Source organism: Brienomyrus brachyistius, chromosome 3 (genome assembly GCF_023856365.1).
Source record: "Brienomyrus brachyistius isolate T26 chromosome 3, BBRACH_0.4, whole genome shotgun sequence".
Lineage (NCBI taxonomy): Eukaryota > Metazoa > Chordata > Actinopteri > Osteoglossiformes > Mormyridae > Brienomyrus > Brienomyrus brachyistius.
Genome location: NC_064535.1, coordinates 27625348 through 27648685, shown reverse-complemented (window position 1 = coordinate 27648685; position 23338 = coordinate 27625348). Strand labels below are relative to the sequence as shown.

At 41.2% G+C, this 23338-nt stretch overlaps 2 protein-coding genes across 2 annotated transcripts; one reads left to right on the top strand and one right to left on the bottom strand.

Moving 5' to 3' along the window:
* Positions 1-8139: 8139 nt before the first annotated feature.
* atp23 (ATP23 metallopeptidase and ATP synthase assembly factor homolog) lies at positions 8140-10734 on the bottom strand. Its single transcript, XM_049007411.1, has 7 exons — positions 10535-10734; positions 10260-10432; positions 10059-10104; positions 9639-9720; positions 9337-9474; positions 8904-8987; positions 8140-8561 (listed from the first exon to the last, which is right to left on the bottom strand). The coding sequence occupies exons 2-7, from the start codon at positions 10417-10419 to the stop codon at positions 8358-8360; spliced, it is 714 nt and encodes a 237-aa protein (XP_048863368.1). The 5' UTR covers positions 10420-10432; positions 10535-10734; the 3' UTR covers positions 8140-8357.
* rpap3 (RNA polymerase II associated protein 3) lies at positions 10709-20283 on the top strand. The gene is made up of 17 exons (XM_049007410.1): positions 10709-10885; positions 11069-11228; positions 11443-11586; positions 11741-11854; positions 12004-12131; positions 12386-12507; positions 12725-12795; positions 12889-13020; positions 13922-14049; positions 15573-15694; positions 16024-16094; positions 16178-16267; positions 17366-17580; positions 18066-18255; positions 18353-18450; positions 18543-18643; positions 19190-20283. The coding sequence occupies exons 2-17, from the start codon at positions 11073-11075 to the stop codon at positions 19273-19275; spliced, it is 1968 nt and encodes a 655-aa protein (XP_048863367.1). The 5' UTR covers positions 10709-10885; positions 11069-11072; the 3' UTR covers positions 19276-20283.
* The last annotated feature ends 3055 nt before the right edge of the window (positions 20284-23338 follow it).

Here is a 23338-nt window from a genome sequence, read left to right as displayed (position 1 = left end):
TTTTTAGAAGGAATGATATTCAAGGACAGCAACATTTGTGAGAGAATTCGTTAATGAGTGCACTACGGGTAAATGCCTATGGTGCACAATGGCCATTATGCAAATCATTTAATTATTACTGCACGTCTCATTAGTAGATGGAGTAAACGACTCGTGTCAGCAAACCTTAATTACTGCAGATGAAGCTACAGGCGCTCTCACTGTGAGGGAATTGGCTGGCGTCTCTTTCATCGGTGTCAGCTCAGAGTTAGAGGCAGAGAGCTGGGTTTGCCCCTGATTTGTGAACGACTCGCAGTTTGGTTCTGACCTCGGGTACTGGAGGAGGTCCGAACAAAGCTTTCAGTTTGTTACACGACAAGTTACTTCATTATAACCTATCAGCAAGACCGAGATGATGAGGGATTAATAGTTCATTATACATATAGGTATTTAATGTGGGAGTCCTTTCAATTAGAATTCAAAATGCATCATCTTTAATGGCCTTTTCAGTAATTAAAACACTCTTTGTCAACTGCCAATTAACCAAGTTTAGATTCTGTACTGAAGAAGAAGATATTGAAAGTATATGCGTTAATACACTTGCAAAATATTTAAACTGATATTCACTATTTACATTTTATTTAAGCCATAATATGTTCTGTCATTTTTGAAACACCAATTAACTGTATTATATTAATCCCAGTCACTAATACATTTATACACAGCCCATTACAATTGGTCACCTGCTGTGAAATTAATTGTCAGGTTAAATACTACTTGGTAGGTTTGTGCTATGAATAATTCAATTCAGTTCAATTAAATTAAATTTTTATTTAATTTCACGACATCACATTGTTTCAAAGTGCTTTACATTATCCCTGCCCAAATCCCCCGGTGATATAGCCAGAGGCGAGAGTGGCAAGGAAAGAACATAGAAGGAAGAAACCTTGGGAGGAACCAGACTCAGAGGGGGAGCCCAACCTCCAGAGGCCGGCGGAGGAAGTCAGATCAACAAAATGGCAAAATCCTATCTTTGAAATCTGAGTCTCGATGTTGGGAGGGGGGGGGGGCACACAGGTGATGGCATGCAGGTGCTGGTGCTGCTTCTGATGGTCGTACAGCAGCAGGGAAGGAAGGAGAGACGTCACAGGGGACAAGGGTGGGCAGGCTGGAAGGACATCACAGGGAGCCGCGTAGGTAGAATACCTTGATTTTTTGGGTCTCCAGGCAGCACATCCCAGGTAGGGTAGGGAAAATAAAAAGCACATGAATAATAATAGCAGTCCTGAAGTTAACGATTAAAGATTTCAACTGTAAAAATGTCAAGTGTGAAAGTTGCACTACTCATACATTGTGCTAAATACATCTGTAATTTGTGACAAAGTAGAAAAACAAGCCTTAAACTGCATCCACTGATACTAAATGAATGACATATTTAGTATGCTGAGGTAGGATTGGTTGGCTTTTATACATTTAATAGAACCTTGACTCAGAGTAACTTAGAAATTAAGTGTGTGAAATTGTCGCGAACCACCTCTGCCCAGTCCCCGTTCGGCCAGCAGAGGTTGCTGGCCATCCTGTAATCGCCTTGCTCCCAGCCCGCATGTCTTGATCCTCCACAGTCTCTTGTCTGTAAATCTCGCTGTGTTTCCCATCTTGATCATTGTCGCTATATGTATCTGCTGTGCCTCCCAATAAATATGCTCCATATGGGCCCCCTGGTAAGCTTGCTCTCACCTGGTATACCGCTCCACAACGACTACCTTGCTGGGTCTCCTTGCTGTCTCCCCTGCAGTTTGCTTGTCGCTCCCTTACGTCCTGCCAAGGTCCAGTTCCCCATGCCTACAGTTTTGCTGGGGTCCAGTTAAGGTAGGCGACCTCTTTGTCCCTGAGGGTCTCGCATGAACCTCCAGACGTCTTGTCGGTGCTCGCCTCATCTCCTGGCGCCCTGGCTCAGTTTCCTGATATCCTGTTGATGGCCATCTCACTGATGACCATCACACTGTCAACACCTCCTGATGTCTCATCAGCATCAGGGTCCTGCTGAACCCTGCCTCACTGGCTGTCCACCTAACAGTTGCTGTTTCTGGAGCCCTACTCCTCGGCCAATTCTCCTGTGTCTGATGCCTTGGGATGAGGATCCTCCCAAGGGCTTAGAATGGGACCCCTGGGCATGTCTCTGAGTCCTGACCCCAGTCAGGTTGGGTACCCCCGTTTGCCTGGGCATGGGATCTCGCCCTCACCTCATGTTCCCCAGCTCCGGGGCATCTTGAGACCCCGTGGGCAATGGCAGAGAGGACAAGAATAGGGGACATGGACTCTCACCCATCCGGGCACTGTCCCTTTCTCTGGCCAGTTGCCAGGTGGGCCTTCTTGTCTGGGTTCCCCATCCTGGTCTAAAGTGTTGCCCTCCGGCCATTGATGTGGCTAGCATTCTTGTGTAGTATGTATTGTTTGTCCATCCGTCATCCGTCTTAGCTGCCTAATGTCTGTTCTGTCTGAGATCCTATCACCCTGTGACCCAGGTCTGCCTTCCTGTGTCCCGCTTCTTGGTCATGATTTCCCTTTGTCTTGGTGTCTTTCCGGGCTGTTTAGTTCCCACCGGTTTTGCTGTTGTCTCGTCTCTTTTCATCTCGTCTGTCTTGTTTCTCTGATCCTTTGTACAGTCTTGGTGTTTGTGTTGTTTCCCTGGTTCCTTATCTCGTATGTTCTGTCTTGGTCATGGCAGTGCCTGCTGTGCCCAGAGGGCATGCTTCGGGAGGGGGGGTACTGTCATGAGTCATCTTTGCCTAGTCTCTGCCACACCTGGATCTAGTGTGTAAATCTTGTTCAGTGTATATATGTGCCCTATATGTGTTCACTGTGTTCACCAGCTAGGTCCATCCATCCATTTTCCAAACTGCTTATCCTACTGGGTCGCGGGAGGTCCGGAGCCTATCCAGGAAGCAATGGGCATGAGGCAGGGAACAACCCAGGATGGGGGGCCGGCCCATTGCAGGGCACACTCACACACCATTCACTCACACATGCACACCTATGGGCAATTTAGTAACCCCAATTAGCCTCAGCATGTCTTTGGACTGTGGGGGGAAACCGGAGTACCCGGAGGAAACCCCACGACGACATGGGGAGAACATGCAAACTCCACACACATGTGACCCAGGCAGAGACTCGAACCCAGGTCCCAGAGGTGTGAGGCAACAGTGCTAATCACTGCACCACCATGCCGCCCCCACCAGCTAGGTCATTGTGGCTATATGTAAAATCTGACAAACCTCCTAATAAGGTCCGCATCTGCTCCCAGAGCTGCTGCATCTGGCTTATCTCTCTCTCTCTCTCTCTCTCTCTCTCTCTCTCTCTCTCTCTCTCTCTCTCGATGTTAGTGACAGAAATGGCCGTGGGTCGGGAGTTTATTGACACAGGGAATTGGCAGCAATCCATGGGACCAAATGTGGACAGAGATTCATGACCAAAAAAAGAGAAAGAAGAAGGAGAAACAAGAAAAGCACTTGGGATTTGAAATAATACAGGCAAGTGGAATGCAGCAATATGCACAAATATGTAACATGGCACAAGCGGAATACATCGGTCCCAGTGATACAAATGACATCACTGTCCCTCTAGGGACAGGCAGAGACATAACATAACTGTATGCAAAGTCTAAAGCCAGAACTCCTATTCGACCATTGCATATGAAGATTTTCATTACACCCAAACAACTTGTCAGTGGCTTGAATTATATCCTTGCTTGATCGAATTTCATCTTTGCTCTTCATGCCATTATTGTAAGCCGTGTGTCAAAAATAGGAGGCGAGAACCTTTGTCCTTCACTGAGTTTCTGACATTTATAAAGCAAAGATGCCTCATCTACACCTTTCTGTATATCAAAGATGGAAACTTGTTAAATGGACCCCACGATAAAAGTGAGGCGTCTAGATAACTGCCTCCAATTACATTTTTTGAGGAGATTTGCCTGTATGCTGGTCCTGAGGTCAGTAACTGTAGTAACTGTAAAGACCCATGAATCCTCTGGGTATCCCGCTGACAGAGACCATCCATGTGCTGTATCATGGAATGCTTTTATATGCCAAGTACCATGTTGTGTACCAGGAGCGTTAGGGCCCAGTCAGTACTCACAGAGCCTTGGGTCGCTTACATAATACAGTAAAAATACCGCAAAAAAACAACCAGTAGCTTTAAGTAAAACTTTCAAGTAGTAATAAATTGAAACTCAAATTATAGTTCTAAAAGATCTGTTCTAAGTCAAAAGGTTAATTGACCAGCAGACTCTTGAGGTGCTTTTTAATTAGTAACACCTTTGCAATAACACAAAACACCAAAAATGTGTGTTTAGTATCCCTTAGGGAGCTAGTAACTACAATTGCAATTATTAATAGTACTGGGAGAACAGAACTGAATGAGTCAGTCGAAAAAAACGATGACACTAATAATAAAAAGGATTTGGCTGCACACTGTATGTATTTTGAATGAAGACACTGCCCCCCCCCCCCCCCCCCCCACAGTAAATGTGAAGATTGAATTTCTTCCTTCAGGCATGGTAATAGAATTAAGTGTCTTTTTATTGACTTTATATCTGAAAAACACTTTTCAATTTTTTTTTTAAATTTTGGGATCACAGTATATATTGTCATACATTAAAACTATTCTTCCCCATTCCATCGCAAATTAATTTAAGTTTTAATTGACTAAGTTTTCTTTCTATTACTAGTACATTGAAAATTAATGACTTCTCCACTGAGTACAGATTCCCCACACATTCATATGGAAATGTATTCTTCTCCTACCTCAGATGTATTTAAAAGTGTACTTGACTGCTTTTGATATTTTCCTATTTCAATAGCACAAACACTGTGTACTGCTCACTCGTGTTCAATATGCCAATAGATTTCATTGTTAAATATTGCATTCATACCGTATCCATGAAGTTAATTTGGCATATATTTCTGTTCGCCTGTCCCCCACTGTAAAATACTTTAAATTCATTATTTATCTACACTAAAGAAAATGGATGGATGGATGGATGCATGGAACATTTACTAATAATAGGAAAAGATAAGTATGTTTTTGATTGAAGTGCCTGACAAATACCAGTTACTTTTTTAGTGTACAACCCCCTTTTATAAATATTCTATTTAGGAAGCAACAAATAATGAATTTAAACCAAATTGCTAATGTGGTATTAACCTTGGCACATTGTTATATCTCTGTGAAACCGTGATTTAGGAGTAATCCACTGTCAGTTCCAAAAAGAACTTAATCTACGTTTTCCTTTCTCCTGTTTTGGTCTGCTCCTATGTAAGATTTATTGCAACACCGCAGTGTCAGTAATAATTATGTACATGAAAGATAAATGCATACTTCAACTGGCCATATTTTATAATTAATATTTGACTGTGCCTTCTGATAGCCCCCAAAAGTGGTATTTTCTTTTCTGAGAGAGAGAGAGAGAATTATGAGTCCATTTTCACCCAACTTTATTTCATTAATCACCACCAAATTACATAAAATTCTCAAAATGGCGAAACACAATAAAAAATGTCAAATGTGGTATTTCACCAGAAATGTTTATACCTTCACCACAGACTTGGTTTGGATTTTTTTATGACTTTGGAGAAAGAGAGCACAGAAAAGTGGGTGCAACGTGTTGCTTGTGGGCCGCTAGTAGGTTGCTGGGATCCAGTGAGTAGTCAGGACAAGTGGGTCTTTCATGCCATCTGTATACAATCCACAGCAAACAGTGGCATGAAATAATTTTCCCCAAGCTCCAGTATATATACATGAAGTGCAGAGATCACAAACAAGACACAATTGCAACACATGAAGGAGCAGTGAAAGGAGAATAATAGCTAACAAATAAAAATAATAGATAATATATACACACTGACTGACAGGGGAGATAGGGGTACTGACACAACACAACAGACTATAGAAATAATAAGTACAACAGATGTAACATTACGATAGAAACGACACAGATGTAAGAGAAGGTACAGTGTTGGGCAATATGCACTGGATAAAGCCCCTGTTACACTTCATAGAAACAGGAACAATTAGGCCTATGAGTGTTCAGTGGGGGGGAAGGGTTTTTTCCCCCCACTTATACACATGTACATTGGCACTACAGGAAATTTCACAGTGACATTGCGGTCAATAGTAAAATTCATTGTTGGCACCCCTAGAAGTACTACCTACCTTGCAAGTGTTGGCAAAGAAAAGCTACGCCATGTGGGGGAAGAGAAGAGGAGCCAAGGAGGCAGTTAATTTAGCGTGGTGTGATGAAATGGGCAGTCAAACAATCTTTTTAATCGCGATTAATTACACAACTTCCAAGTGAAGTGGGATGTCAAATGATTATTTATTTATTTTTTTGTGTGTTTAATCGCACACCTTGTGCGTGACATGGGCTGGAAAATGATTATTTTTTTTATTCGCAATTAAACATCTTTGTTCTGTGATAGTCCATGCGGCAGCAGCAGACAGTGCTCTTACAGAAAACTGTGACTCCCTCTTTCAATATTCCCGGGGCGAACAATACATCATATTCCTTGCACGTTTAAGTCAAACGTCAGTATATGAATACTCTTTGCCATTGTTAAGCACACAGCAATGTGAACATGGAGGTTTACCCCAACCACACAGAGACAAAATGAGCACATGCTGCAGAGCGGATGTGAAAGGAAAATTAATCCAGTCGGCAAGTTTAATCTTTGACACCCCCCTCCTCCCCCCGGTAGGTTTCTGCATTGAAGCTGAATATAAGATGTTGTCAATAAACTCGAGAAACTGCATATAAAGGAGCAATTGCCTTTTATATTATGCAGAGGCCATAAAGTCTTTAATTCACTTTGTCTGCAGCCTGTAACAAGCCCTAAAAGGACAATAAATGCATGATACTTGTTTTATGTCTGCAAGCTGAACACGCATTATGAACATAAGATTTCTAAATTGTCATTACTACTATTTATTGCTATTATTGACTAAATGGGGGGAAAAATCATGCCAAATGAAAATGGCTAAATGTAACCAATACACGATGTAATTTTGGAACAGTACAGCCCATGTGAGAACACTGTGACGAGCTATTTTTTTTTTTTTTTAAATATGCGTTTTGTACACTTACAAATTTGTTATATTTAAACAGGCCTGCACAGATATCCATGATTAGCTAAATTGCCTATCAATCAGATTAACTGCCTTGATATCACTCAACTTCTATTGATATTTGAGTAAGTCATTTTCCATATTGGTAAATTAGGCCAATCAGTAGAGTTTGTTTGAATTAAAAATAAACCTTAAGCTAAACAGCTGACCCACAATCCTGACCAGGATTCGTGTTTCATGGAAAAAAATCTTAATAATCGATATAACAGTCCTTGTTTAGTTTATGGGTATAATAAACAGCAAAGCAATTCTTATTTCTCCACTAAGGTAGCTGGGTGTAAGAATTAAAGGTAAACAACGCCATCTACTGTTTCAAACATTCTGCAAGCATCTTATTAGACACTGAACGGCCAGGAAATATATGGCCAGTTTGAGACCCATCCATCCCCACAGTTTACTCTCCAACATATTGATATATTTCATATTAATTTATTAGATTTACTAATCAATTAACATGACTGCAAATTGTGCAACTGGAAACTACAGGCGGGTAATTTTCAACTCCAAAATGAAAAACTGCAAAAGTCTAGGGTGGTCAAAGTAAACAGGAATTCGTCTAAATTTTCCTCATAAGTTCAAGTATCTTCAGCACCAGGTTTTAGTATCAGTCAGCCTTTTCAAAGATGCTTATTTATGTAGATATTTTTTCCACACAAACACCTGTACAAAGTAGCTTCACTGCTGTTACAGATACCAAAAGAATAAAATAAACAGCTGAATTCTCATTAACAATACACACTTCTTAAATAACGCCTTTAACGTGAGGTCACTAATGCTGGGGTACACTTTAAATCAGCAGTTAAACTGACCATGTGTCCTTGAAATAGTCTCTCACACGTCATTCCTCTAAAAAAAAAAAAAATCCTTGGGATTCTTTTTTTAAAACAAAAATATCACTGAATCCTAATTCCGCTTTCGCAAAACAGTTCGCATAAACACCCCAAGTCAAAAACAGCCATATAAAATCTACAAAAGGTATATCATTAAAATGTTTATTTACACGCACATTCACAGACAGGAACCAATTTCCCTGGAACGAGTGACCCCAATTCAGGATTCGTCACGAGCCATCGATCCCGTTACACCAGCTATCTGCACAGAATCTCTGCAGAGGGCTCCTGATGAACAAGGTAGACATCCAGCCATGTCTATTGCATGAGCAGCAGTGAAGTACACGCAACACCTCATTCCCTTCCTTATAAGTTAGAATAGTATCGATCTCGATTCTGAAAATCATGGGATGAGAATTTGACATAGTCTTTGCTGTGTGGGATCCGGCCGAAGGGCGCGTGGTCGTTGAAGCAGCTGTCGAAGACCTCCTCCACCACCTTCTTCGCCTCTTCGAGGCTCACCTTCCGCACAGCCATGATAGAGCGCAATGCACGGTCCCGCACGCAGTCCTGTCAAAAGCAATGCAACATGCCACGTCCAACTTTTCCTTCCTTGCACAATGAGCTGCCACAAATGCTTGGGGATGTTTATTTAGCGCATGGGGGGAAATTATCAGTTTAGTTCCGGTGATGGGAATGGTCATTTTGGCTAGCCTTTTACATATCTATAACACAGATAAATGGAGATAACTGCAACCGAAAGTAAAGTCCACCATTACAGTCAAGGCTCCTGAATTTAACTCAATTACAATTTGCACTGGAACTGTGCATACCTATACATCTATATTAAAATTATGCCTGTAATTGTTTATGTTTGATTTACTACCACTGGAAAAATCTCCTCTCTTTTACCTGATGATGTCCTTTGACTCCGAAATTAAGCCTTGAGAGCTCATTGCCAAAAGAGCAGTCGCCACTGAGATTGGCCGCCCGAATCTGAAAGGGGGGGGGGGGGGGGGGGGATTGGGGCAGAGTAATCTATTAATGCACTGCGATGGCAGCTGTACAAAAAGAAAATTATTTAATACATCTAGAGATATCATATAAAGGAGGAGTAGGCAACCTTGATTCTGAAGTGCTGGTATCCCACTGGTTTTCTATCCTACCTGACGAGTTTCTATCTGCCTGAGATCAGCTGTGGTTCATCAGAGACCAGGTAGGATGGAAAACCTGCTGGATACTGGCACTCCAGGATCAGGGTTGCTTACCCCTTATATAAGGCGGCGCACAGAGGAGACGAACAGTAGCTAAGGCAGTTGAATACACACACGCACACACACATTACCTCTGAGCAGGCCAAATGTCTTAAATTATCGAACCAATCAACATGGGCTCTACAGTGGTCAAAAGCGTGAATAAGTTCATGGGTGACCACTCTGTTCATGTGGGACTGCCGGTGAACATTATTCTGACACAAAACAATCTGTAATCAAACAGGGAAAAAATACCGTGTTAATTTCAATCAGACCTGTTCTTGAGTAATATGTGTCTTTATTAGGCCTGTATGAAAATGTTCGGCAAATAAGATTCATCTGTGGTTTGATAGATTTCAAGATCTATTAGGAGGTATGAAGTTCGCCGTTTTACCTGAGAAGTAGCCGCGTCGAAACCACCACTGACAATACCGTCACAGTCTTCGCAGGCAAAATGACGGTCTTTATATGCAGCACTGAAACAAACAGTTACAAATCAGCACAAGTCCAAACAATCGAGTCGTCCTGCTTACACGATGAGCATATGGATTTTTCTAACGTTTAAACAATTTAATGAGGTGCTAACGTAATGGCATTTAGAATCGTGATAGCATTTAAGGGTTTCTTGTCTACGTAATTACACATTTACTATGCACAACAAAATTATGAAGATGAAGATAGATGGTCCAAAAACCGACTTACGTTTACGTGGAGTTACGCTACTCCACTTTAACAATTCTTTTCTTTACGTTTAATGAGAATACATCTTATTGATTTCTTGACATAAGATTACTTCTAACGACGTAATACATACCATCCAGACTGTTTCATGACACCGAGTAGGAATTTTGCATACGGACCTAGCGATTAAAATACACATTAATTATAGCCATTTGACACACGTGCTGAGTCTGGGTGACTTATCATGCCGCAGTCATTTGGATCACATTATAAAGACATATATTGAGTTATTTTACTATGTTAAGACATATGCATATGTGTGATGTGAACGTACTCGTCTCCAACGCAAAATGTAGCATTACTTGACATTTGTTGTGGAAAGTGAACAGGCTTTCTCCAAGTGACCCTTTCTTATATTTCCCTTCTTTTCTCTTCGGGAACAAGCCATAACCGTAGTCCTCGTCCTTCTGTTCCGATTCTCTGGCTTGGTCCATTTGAAAATTAGAGCTTGGAGAGTAGATCAATGCACAATTTCCAAAGGCGAATAATAAAAAGTGGGAAGATGAAAACGAAAGTCGAAGACACCAGCTAGGTCATATTCTACTTTACCTCTGTTTGCAAGTGAAAGGTCAAAGGTAAAGGGTTACACAATTCTTCGACAGTAGAAATTTCAATACAGATATGATTTTAATCTGATACTGTGAAATGATTTCACTTTTAAGTAAGCAAAGTGTAATCTTTTTGTCGTAATAAAGAAAAATTCGTAAGTGTCCGTCAACGTCTCCTCGTTGCGTATTTCATCACTTCCGGCGGTGGCGAGGGGACGCGACCGCGCTACCATGGCGCTACACGTTTAACGTTTTAGTTTCTCCCCTGTGACAGTTGCTAATCTAGTTTATGTCTCATTTTAGTTTACTTTTTAGCTGTTGACTTTGTTTTCTTGAAATAGCCATTCTAAAGGTATTTGGAGTGCATTTCGTTTGATTAGTCTTTAGTAATAAACTGCTTGCACGTGTGTTTAGTGTCTCTTAGTTACCGCAGGCGATTTCGTTCTCGTTTGTTTAACATGCATATGTTTGAGAAGATACCATCTACTTAACATTTTTAGATGTTAATCTCATGCGTATTCTTGTTGGAGCACAGGAGTATGTCCGGTGGAAATAAAGCCATAGAGCTGCAGATGCAGATGCGCCAAAATGCGGAGGAGCTGCACGACTTTATCAGAGATCTTGACAGCTGGGAAAACGATATCAAAAAGAAAGACGAAGAGCTGAGAAGTGAGAATTCTGACCACATTCAGAAGGTGAGCCTTTATTCTTTAAAGCACATTGGTCTCCAATTTTGGTATTTAACAGTTACAGCATTTATTTATATTAAGCGCTCGTTACTTCAAATTTAGCGATATCATACTTTGTGTAAACTTGATCCATTACAGTATCCGTTTAGTGCTCCCAAAGGAAAGTGTTTCCTAATTCTATTTGTAAGCATAACTATATGTACACATACCCTTATTTCAGCAAAATCTACCACCTGTTAGAAACAAGGACTATAAAAAGCAGAAGACAAACAGCAACGTGGCGTCCACCATTACAAAGAACGATCAGAAGAAAGAAACGAGAATAAAATCCTACGACTACCAATCATGGGAAAACTTTGACGCGGTAAATTTCTCATAGTGTCTTAATAAACCCTAGGTCTCATTTTGATGAACATGTATGAAAATCATGTCATTCACATTTAATATTCACCTTGGTCTTTCGATGCATAATGAATCAAAGTTTATTAACATAATTACAAAAATATGAATCCCAATAGGATAAAGCATTAGAAATGCTGGACAAAGATGTCAGCCCTGTCGAGTCCGAGTCAGATTCAGAAGAAACCGGGATCCACATTGACAGAGAACAGGCTCTTGCTGAAAAGGAGAAAGTATGTTTTAATTGCTTAGTCTCTTTGTTTTTAAATTCTCAAAGTTCATCAATAAATGTTGGATCTTCCTTTCCCAACCGTAATCTGCATAATTTCCATTTTTTGAATGGGTAGACTTAGATTTTGCTTTTTGTATTTTTTTTTTTTAGGGCAACCAGATGTTTAAAGAAGGGAAATTCGATGATGCCGTTGATTGTTACACCAGAGGCATGAGTGCTGATCCTTACAGTCCGGTTTTGCCTACAAACAGAGCAACTTGTTTTCTGAAACTCAAAAAGTCAGTGCTGGTGATAGACTGAACAAAGCAGCTGGGATGTTTTGTAAACCCGATCCTGTGGGTATTTTATTTGCAGTTGTAGTGCAGTTACTGTTGGAGCTGATATTTCCGACCTGCCCTAAATGTCTTGACAAAACTATGTGGATTTATAGATCTTTCATAGCATAAACTACCACGGCTGTAATACACAGCCTTGTTGTAATGCAGGAGCATGAACGGTGTGTGAGGCGGAGCGGCCACTTCTTCTGTCTTAGGTATGCTGTCGCGGAGTCTGACTGTAACCTGGCCATCGCCTTGGACAGAAACTACGTTAAAGCTTATTCCAGAAGGGGAGCCGCTCGCTTCGCCCTTAAAAAACTCGAGTCTGCCCTAGAAGGTACGTCTTGTTGTTGCTTTATTTTTGTTTACTGGAGAATTGTAGAATGTTGTATTTCACTTTCTTTTCCAACAGCTTATATTCAAGGTTTTTGAGGTTATGCTTCATACTGCTGATTTAAAAATCATTGACCTCCTGGTTTGAAAGTTTGTAACATACTTGGTCTGCTCACCACATAAGAAGCTACTGTTCTCTTTTTATTTTCTTCACCTGCCAGATTATGAAATGGTTCTTAAACTGGACCCTGAGAATCACGAAGCACAAAATGAAGTGACGAAGATAAAAGTGGTACGGTTTTATTTTAGCCCGTTTGTCTGAGGTACGTTACGTCATCGTATCTGTCACGCGTGACCCACATCGTTTGTCGCCTTTGCCTCTTAGGCTATGCCCTCGCAGGCAGACGGCAGCCAGGCAAGCGAAACGGCCGGGGAGGAGGCGACAGAGTCAGAGAGTCAGCGGAGGCTCGCCGAGGAAGCGCGAAGACGGCAGGAGGCCGTGGTGCAGAAAGACCGGGTGTGTGTCTGCTACAGGACGGCACACGGGACACGTGGCTGCGGTTCTGGCCTCGATCTGTCGGAAATCAAGCTGCATGCAAAGAATGAGTCTCAGTGATGCCGTTCTTCCCAGCCGATGGAGGAATTGTACTGACAAATTAGTTTAGTCATTTTGTCCTGTGCATGGTTTGCGTGTGTAACATCGGCACGACGCAGACCGAATATGCATTTCTTGACGATTGACTTTTTACTATAGATGGATTATAGCAATTCTCCTGTCCCTTAAGTTTAATATCTGATTGACCATTGAAAAGATGTTTTATGAAGTCATCCGTTTATCTAGTATTTGCACTATATTTTTATTCATGCTTGTTATTTGCATGTATTACATCATCACAAATTTGAACAACTTTTATAGATAGCTAGCTAACTAACATCATTGTTAATATAAACAGATTAGTTTTTGTCTTGTCCTCGGTGACAACGATCCACATAAGTCAATTTAAAACGTTAAACTAGTTCACTGTTGACTGTAAATATAGGTTTCTGAATGTTGTTCAGGGTTTATTTTGTAAATAGTTGCTGAGAAAATGTTTTTTTTTTCCAGGCTCCTTAAATAATTTTTTGGACATACCACTTGCATTTTCATAGGAATTTATTTAAAACTGATGGTTTGTACAAACTGCATAACTGCACTGGCTCGCAAGCCCCGCCCACCCGTAGGCTGGACCTGCCCCTGTAGCGCTAAGCCCCACCCTTTGGGCTTCAGAACCCAGCTGCATGTTTCACATGGGGGTTTCCCTGTCGTCGTTTTCCCAGCTGGGACCTTGTTCTCCTTGCCCAGAACAGCTTGTGGATGGCAGCACCCGGACAGAGACTCCTAGCTGATGTATCCTTTCCCCTTTCGTTTCTTAAATCAGGGAAATGCTTACTTTAAAGAAGGGAAATACGAGGCTGCCGTGCAGTGCTACACCATGGGGATGGAGGCAGACGACACCAACGCGCTTTTACCAGCCAACAGGGCCATGGCTTATCTGAAGCTCGACAGGCAAGTGGCGGCGTCTCATTAATCAGAGGAGACTCTTCTTTGAGGACTGTGTTCACATTCTGTCCTGTACTTTAATGAAATGCCTTAGTAGGGTAGTTTAAAGTTGCCATAGAATGAAAATTGGAGTTTACCTCGGCATAGCTGACAGCGGAGAGTTGGGTACACGGAACTGACATACCGTGAATCGCAAATAATGTCGTTCCCTCTTTCAAATATAAATCCCACATATGGAAAAGAAGGTGGTAAAAATGGACTGATTCAAAAATCCTAGAATGTTATGTGACGGTCTTAACCACGACCCCAAACGTAACGTACGACAGCTCACACTACATATGCATTCTTTCTCGAGAGGCTGTACATGCACAGTATCCAGAAGTGCACGTGGCAGGGAAAGAAAAATATATACTGACAGCCAATGATGAAAGGTTATTGACTACTAGCAGGCTATGAAGGCGAGTCCTATTCGAGGACACGTTTCCCAAAGGCTCCCTTTAGCTACTTGTGTAGTTGGGGCTATTCAGTTTTTAGCATCTATGCTTTTGGGTAAGTTATTCCATGCTGAATAAAAGCATGGGGTGAGTGTGTGTCACTCATGAATGGAGCCGCACATCACTTCTCTTCCGATGGTTTAAAAAGAAAAATGTCTTTAAAAAACAACTTTTGAGTTTAGATTGTGAAGGTGTTTTTTTTTTATTTATTATAGGAAGTGTATTCTAAAACTATTCTTTTTTTAAGTATTCTAAATACTGTCTTTTCTAAATGTAACATTGTTGTTGGTATTCGATGCAACTTCCTAATTGGTTTACTAATCAGAGGACTGATTGGCTGAAGAGGCCTCACCTTGTTTGAACAGCTGACCAGAAGGTCAACCTAAAACCCTGCATACACACTGGCCCTTTGCGGACAAGACTGGCTACCCCTGTTTTATGCAGACACCAGAGAACAATTTTAAAATGCTGAAAAAATGCATTCTATGGCACCCATAGACAGTAGTTGTGTCAGCTTATGTTTCTGATTGTCAGTTGTTCATTGGGAACATTCTACAGTGCTGATGAATTGTACCGGTTTGGCCTGAATCCAGCACATTGAAAAACTGGGGGTGTCTTGCTTTCCAGGACTAGAATTCAAATGTCATTATACAACAGTAGATGGTGTAGGTTAGCTGTTTACTGGCTAAACAAATCGGAGAGAAACATTTCGATGTGTTCAAATTATTGCATTTATTTATTTGTGGTGTAGGTTTATGGTCTAATTAGTCTAAATTTTCATGTTTGTAGATTAATGCATTATTAAGATTTTGGGTATTTCAACAAAAAAATGTTTTCTAACAATAGTTGCTTAAAAAGTATGGGGTCATCTTATAATAAGGGTCGCTTAATAGTCGGGTCAAAATTGGTAATAGATTGTGTGCCGGAAGTTTGCTAGTGAGCAGGGTCACCCTGCTTTGTGAAGCTGCCCCTGCGGTGCTGATGGTGATGCCTGAAGTTAAGGCTGTGGTGCTTCGTGGTTGATCTGCTGGGCAGGTACCAGGAGGCGGAGCGTGACTGCAGCCAGGCCATAGCCCTGGACGGCTCCTACTCCAAGGCCTTTGCCAGAAGGGGGACAGCCCGGGCGGCCATGAGAAAACTGAAGGAGGCAAAGGAAGGTGCGTCACGTAAAGATGGTGTTTGATGGAGCAGGAAGAAACCTTTAAGTGATGTTAATTACTCAACCGCAGTTGATTGAAGACTAACTGGGATTCAGTTGTGATGCTCAGACTTGGTACCTAAATAAAAAAATTAAGAATATTTAAAATAAACACAAGCACATAATACCATGTGTTAAAATAAGTTGCTTTTATATAGAATGAGATACAAGCCAAATGTTTTTGTTGCACATTTTCAGACATAGATTCTTAAATTCCATGCTTTGGTATTTGTATGTTAGCATATTGTCAGCTCAGTGAAGGACGCTCATTCTGTAATTTCCTTGCAGATTTCGAACAGGTTTTGAAGCTGGAGCCGGGAAACAAGCAAGCAGTGAATGAGATCTCGAAAATCGCAGCCGTAAGCATCAAGGACCAGACCCCGACCATGTTTATGCAAGTTTTTCAACGACACCGTTTATAAGTCTTACCTTTTCCTACAAGGAAATGGCCGCCAGTGGTGTGGAAGTGGATCCGACCAATCAGAGGAGAATCGTACAGCCAGTCAATAAACCCCCCCACCTCCGGTCAATGGTAAGAGAGCTTTAAGATGAAAGATCTTCCAGAATGAGCAAGAGTTTCATGGACGTACAGCCATGTGTACTACTAAATTTCTTGTCTAGAAATCCAGGTTTAAGAACGTCAATGTGCATCTCTGAGGAACTTGTGGAACATACTGTATATCGTCGCCACTTTTTTGCTATAAAAAAAAACTTATAGTGCCTACTTATAGTGTAGGACATGCAACTGACCAATGAACAGATGTTATGAAGTCATCTATTTAGCATTTATGTTTGTACTAGTTAACCTTTGTATTCGTGATGGTGGTACGTATAGATTACTTTGTCGATAATTTTGACAACTTAATGTTGATAGCTAGATAGCTAGCTTACCAACACCATGGTTATTTGTCGAATATAAAGCAAGATTAATTTCTGTGTTGTTGACACTGACATATTTACCTCGCTAACAACAATCCATGTCAGTCCATGTAAAGCAAACCACTGACAGCTGAGTTGGGGCATAAAGTTTGGTTAATTTTGCAAAGCAGTTTCTGAGAAAATGCTTCCCCCCATATTCCTGAGATAATGGGATTTTGTAGATACTAATTTTTCATTGGATAATCATAATATACATTTATATATATTTCATTTGGTATTTGATGTCACATCGCAGACTATCAGTAATCCATATCAAGCTAGATTTTCTTAGATTCTCATGAGCAAAGTTTTCAAAGTTTGGGAAAAGCTCATTTGTTACATCAAGGAATGTACCGACGTCCTCTCTTTAATTGGTCCATTCTCCTGAAACACAGCCTGCTCCGGAGCAGGATTGGAGTGTAACTCGGTTACCGTGGTGATTTTTTTCCCACTAAGAAAAGAATCAGCGTTGTGATATCAAAATGTCAGTTATCTCTACTCAACCTCAGAATTATCCGGCTAAGCAGGGAATCCGGCTTTGTGATACAGGTCTCGGGTCAGAATTAACTTGCTAAAAAAAAAAACATTGCCCTGCACAGTTGTTCCAGAAATGGTCCCCAAGCAGGTTCAAAAATAATTCATGTACTTCTAAATTTCCGATTATTTATAAAATTTAGTTTTTATAATTTTTTTTTTAACACTGGGTCTTCAGAAACCTCTTAAAAGGATGGACATTGAAGAAGTTGGAGATCCAGTCCCCATCATTCCTGTAACCGTAGCAACATGCGGAGCAGCTAGGGGGGCAGCTCGGCCTATCACCGACACGGGAGCCGGCGGGGAGGGGCACCTGTCAGCAGGCAGCTCTCCCTGCGCTAAGATCCAGAAGATAGAGGAGATCTCACACACTTCCACACAGGCCTCAGAAAAGTAAGACACCGGCAATGAATTGAATGGAACAATAGGTGAATTACATATATCAGTAATGCTAACTACGCTTTGGTGGCATGTAATTTTTCGTACCGTCATAGTGACCAGACAATATACCACAGTCTACAGTGTTTTGATGACATTTTTTAAAGCAAGGCTGTGTTTTGAAATCTTAGTGATCAAATTCGCCCACAATAGAATTTGCTGAGGGTGGAGCGCGATACAATTCGCCCAATATACCCAGAATATCACTGTATACTTTTATTGTAATACCGCCGAAGCCTATTGTTAACTTAACATCTTACATTTCATATCTTTTTTTTTGAGTGACAAATTTTTGTTTTATTAATTTTAAACTGCTGGAGCATTTTAGGATTCTGAGCTTTTTGCCCTTATTTAGAACCATTCCTGAATATTCAGAGCGATGCTGAGATGTTTAGCTCCCTACCGCGCTGCTAATAACCACGGAACGCTCTCCACTCCAGAGGCCTTCCTGAGGACAGTGTGAGCGCTCAGGCACCTTCAAAACCCACAGGGAAGAAGGCGAGCGACCAGCAGGATCTGCCGCCTTCGGAGGGCGTGGCTGTTCCTACGCTTCCGACGAACAGCTTCCAGCTGGAAGCTGACCTGAGGAAGCTGAGAAATTACCCTGAGCTCACCTACAAGTATTTAAAGGTAAACGACAGGAACAGGAAAGCGACCGTCTGCTCTGAGCATTACAAAGAGTATTTAATTAATGAAGCTTTCATTTGAACCTTATTTTCCCCCACAGCAAATCGAGCCAAACTCATACTTAAAGATCTTCCAGAATTCGCTGGAACCAGAGATCTTCAACCAGCTCCTGAGAACACTGCAGGCTTTCTACCTACCGTAAGTATAGCCGTGTATCAGTGTTTCAAGGATGCTTGGCTGTTTTTTAATGAAAGCAGAGCTAAATTGTAACTGAGCTCTTTAAATATTAGGCATGAAGAACCATCTCTGATATTTGACATCCTGAAGAACCTCTCAGATGTAAGAAGGTTTGACATGGCAGTAATGTTCATGTCCTCTGCTGAAAGGAAAGGTATGCCAGTCTATAACCTCTGACCTGTAAATTGTTTTATGAACAGTAATATGCGAAAGGCTTGGTCGGTCAACGAAAGTGTTTAAAGGTCTTTATCTGGGTAGTAAGTATATTTGCTTAGGACAAAAAAACTAAATGTAGCATTTTAAAATATGAAATTAATATTAACAAATTACTAGAATTTCTGGTGTGTTCCAAAAATGCTCTGATACCTCTTGGATGGTTAGATGAACACCGCTGTAGGTCCCAAACCTCTCCTTAGGGCACCCCTTTTGTTAAATTTGACCACTGGCTCATTTAATTAATCCATTAAATTAGTAAACACAATGGGATATTGTTTAGCCGAAAAGGCAAGACAGAGGTCATGTCAAAGAATACATGTGTGTGTTGGATTGTTGTTGCAAATCCTGGGGTGATTTTAGGAAAGACCTTGACAAGGCAAAGCTAACACACTTTGACAGGCATAATAGTCACATGGTAATTTTTCACAGTACTGTGTTGTTAAATTATAATTTTTCTTGCATGTTTTTATCCCTCCCATTTTAGTTTTAGAAGAACTCTTTGATTGTCTTCATCAAGCTGGATTACAGGACGTATCTGTTAGTACCTTGAAGAAGAAATATGGACTCTGATCCCGGAGGTTTTTCCCAGGAAATTCAGGACCTGCGCAGCCCTGGCTGCAGATCCCGCGTGTGTCTGACTGCGCAGCACTGGCTGCAGATCCCGCGTGTGTCTGACTGCGCAGCACTGGCTGCAGATCCCGCGTGTGTCTGACTGTGCAGCATGCTGCTTTGGGAAGTGCTGCTGCCGAGCTTGTGGACTTTATTCATTTGGCTCTCTCGCCAAACAGTTTTACCGGTGACACGCTGCTCCACTGCATCTGCATCTGCATTTTTCTTCTCTTATATGGACTCTGAGGTTCAGAAGCAGCCAATCAGAATTGACATGGCACAGTTCATATTGCATCACAGAACTTCTTCATGGCCCAGTTTGGCCTCCAGAGATTCTTCTTTGTAGGAGTTTGACCCTCAGTTTTCTTTTCTTTTCATAGTTTACAAATGTAGATTCCCCACTTGACCTTTTCCACTTACCTGTACCTAGTAGAACTTAGAAGCTGCAGTGCAGGAACTGGCTATATATGCTTAAAAATTACAGGAAGTAAGGAGAGTATTGCTGTTATCCAGCCATAGAATATAATACATATAGTAAAATATACATATAACAATCTTGTGTATTTATATCTCAATTGCAAAAAGTGCGGTGTGATTTTGTTGCCTTGGGGAGAACCGCTTTTGGTTTCATTTGGACTGTTACTGCTGCTTCTACAGCATTTCACAGTCACTTTCAGCATTTCACAGTCACTTCTCTACCAGTCTATCCCGAGAGTGTTAAAGGGAATCCTCATTTCTGAGGCTGTAAGTGAATGAGCTCAGTCATTCAAGTGGAATGTTCCTTATTGACTGCATTTCTTGTTTATGAAACCGGAATTCCCACAATGCAACTTGCCTGCATGTTCTAAAGACGAAATCCTTTTACAGGCTGTGGACTGTTGCCATAAGTTAAACTATGACAGGTAATATATGGAAATGTTCTTGCTTTGTCACACCTGTTCTGGAATCCTAATAAACAAGTGTACCAGATGAGTATGCAAATTTGTACTGAGATGAATAGATTTCCATGGATATATTAACAGTATACGGATGCTTCTTTAGCTGGTTTAGTAATCCATGTTGCACTGTCTGCATGTTCTCTGCTAACGGTGAGCTTGTTCCTACACAGAAGATCTCAAACTTTATCTTGATCTGTACAGCAGGTGCTTCCGCTCCACGTAAGAAAATCATATTTTGCTTCTGTGTCTTGAGCCTTTGTTACATCGCTAAGATGAAGGTCAAAGTGAGCACATGAGTTTAGGACACCGAAGAATGACTGGCATTACTTTGATACAAATTTGCCACTAGAGGGAGATATTCAATATATTTAAATTAAAGTACCTCAATAAAATATTTTGTGCTTGGGATCAGAAGGTTGTTGGTTCAAGGCTGGCCTTGGTGCATCTGTGGACCCTTGAGAAAAGTCCTTATAAACCCCATTTTGAAAAGTTAGAAAAGTTTTCATACTTAGTGTGGATGTTTGGTGGTTTGTCAATGTAAGATTTTCTAATTTAATATTTTCCTGTCCTCTCAACTACTTCTGGGATTTATGTTAACTGCTGCGGTTTACGTGTGGGTTTGGGTTCGGGTCTCTAGTTTTGCTCTAAAGTATGTATGCAGATGTGTGTTTACCTGCCCTCTCTCATTTCTGCAATTTCTAGCCACAGTCAACTTTAGCATACATTCCTAATTCTCATAATATTTAACTTGCATTATTCCGGATTGGCGCAGCGTGAGGCTCACTGGGCTATGGCTCGGTGCCTGTGATCGGAAGGTCACCGCTTCATTCCCGCCCTTGGCCTGTGTCTGGGGCCTTGAGCGAGGCCCTTAACCCCCCAGGTCCTTGGGCGCTGCGACAGGTGGCTGCTCTTTGCGCAGAATGAGCTGGGGAAGGCGAAAAGATAAGTTATCCGCAGGGAACAAAAAGCATCAGTTATTAAGTAAACATGACTTTTAAAGAAACATCATTAATATTAATACATGTAGTATTTATTATTATTATAGTGTTGCTTTTGTTAATTATTGTTAATGACATTTCTATAGATATCATATTTACATGATTGCAGTATACAGAGGTCACTGATTGTAGAAAACCTTGCTTTCCATGTAAATGATGGCTTCTCTTCCAAAATGTCAATGCAAGAATGGCAGGTGCATGAGATAATCATTCTTACAGATAACGGTTCTGTTCTCTGAGCATGTGATCAGAGCTGGGAAACCACAGAGCAGCCTTGGTGCTGCAGCACTGTAAACTCCTCGGGACGGGACAGATGCCAACCAATGGGCAGGAGGGGGGTGTTCTGTGTCAGTTAGCTTTCCTGGCCATGTGAGCGTTACACACATCCGGTCTTCTCTCAGCTTGAGGCATCAACGGAGGTAACTTCAGGCAGCATGTCAGCAGCATGGGAGGGAACTGACTGTCGCCATGTCACAGGGGATTCGCAAGAGCATTTCGGAGATTCATTGTTTTATTGCTGAATGGCGGGATTTCCCAACACATGGACAGAATGAAAAATCCTGAATATCTGAATGGGACTTTGTAACTTTTTGTCTTTTATTAAATTTTTTTAGCATTTTTAAGGTTTATGTGACATCAAAACATTATTTTCAATTTTTTTTTTTTTTTTTTTTTTTTTTTTTTTTTATAACATGTTATCCACATACGGAATATGCTTGTAGTCTTTCTGGTGAGTTACCGCCATGCAACAATCATCCCCTGTTCCCATGTTAAATTTGTCTATGACTTAGAACCACATCCTTTAATATTTTCTAATTGTCTAACAACTGTAATGGAGCATTTGCTTTCTGTGCCACATACTGCTGATGTATAATGGCCACGCTGAGCTTGTGTTTCTGAATCTGCCTGCTGGAGATAATGAAGAGAGACAATGTAAAGGAAACTGTGGCTTCAACCAAGCAGTTTGTAAATTCTTTCTTTATTTGGTGGGATTGATCCATTGTTGATATATTGTTAGTTGGAATTTATTTCCCAAATAGAATAAATTACAAAGTACAAGAGTCATCTACAAAAATGTGAAATGGGTACTGATTTTTGGAGCATGTTGTGGTCCGTGTTTGTCTGCAGTGGACATGCAGCTTGATGTCTTAGTCCCTGTGTCTCTGTCTCAGGGAAACGCGCTGAAATAAAACCAGGCCGCTTTGACTGTGACCAGGATCTCTGAGGGTTTGTCAGGTGACACTGTTCAGGCGAACACTGCTGTTTCTCAGGAGAAGACAAAGAATGATAAGAGTGTCTGTTTTATAGTTACTGTAATTGTAAGTGTATCTAGTAAGAACTTGGAGTATTGTGATGCAGTAGTTTACCCACTAATTTACCTTAACTGGTCATTGGGTTAAATCCAGGGACACCCCCTCCCCAAATTCTATTGAGCCCCCCCCCCCCCCCCCAAATGGCAAAATGGGATTATTTTGGGGATCATGAGCAGAGGTGGACATTTCAGGTCCTGAAAATAAATCTCCAGACCAGAAGAAACATTAGGAACCCCATGATCTATGTGGATATTATGAGGATGGCGATTTATTTTAAAATATTAAATTATAGAAGAAAAAAAAAATTGTACTGAATCCCATTGTCATGGTGACTGCTGATGCTACAATGTATCTTCTGATGCAACCCAGTAGGTCACCCACACCTGACCAGGCTGACTGTGATGCTGTGGGTGGAGGAGCTTCCATGCCGTAAGAGGTTCTGTAGTGGTGTCGTGTAATGGGTCTCTTAGAGACCGGCGGTCCGGTGTGAGGGAGCTTCTGCTGAGACGTGTTTGAAGGTTCCTGTGAATCACATCTGCTGCCACCAGCCTAATGATGTTACTGCTGCTGTGACGTATCTCTTTCTCTATTTCCCTGCTGTTTTTAACAGTGAGCCTAGATAAATTAACCTTCAAATGATTAAAAACTGCAGGCTATGACATTAATATTTGTTTACATTTTTTTGTCACCCTAGTTTTTGTAATTTTACTATTCCAGGTGAAACATGATTAGAGCAGTATCATTTGAGTAAGTTTAAACTATAGCAAGTAAAATA

Excerpts from the sequence above, each read along its gene's own strand:
- atp23 (XM_049007411.1), bottom strand. The coding sequence starts at position 10,419 with ATGGACCAAGCCAGAGAATCGGAACAGAAGGACGAGGACTACGGTTAT. Across the intron at positions 9,721-10,058 it reads GTCATGAAACAGTCTGGATG|TGCTGCATATAAAGACCGTC; the intron begins GTATGTATTACG and ends TGTTTGTTTCAG. Across the intron at positions 8,988-9,336 it reads GACATTTGGCCTGCTCAGAG|ATTCGGGCGGCCAATCTCAG; the intron begins GTAATGTGTGTG and ends CCCCCCTTTCAG.
- rpap3 (XM_049007410.1), top strand. The coding sequence starts at position 11,073 with ATGTCCGGTGGAAATAAAGCCATAGAGCTGCAGATGCAGATGCGCCAA. Across the intron at positions 11,229-11,442 it reads ATTCTGACCACATTCAGAAG|CAAAATCTACCACCTGTTAG; the intron begins GTGAGCCTTTAT and ends CCCTTATTTCAG. Across the intron at positions 12,508-12,724 it reads ACTCGAGTCTGCCCTAGAAG|ATTATGAAATGGTTCTTAAA; the intron begins GTACGTCTTGTT and ends TTCACCTGCCAG.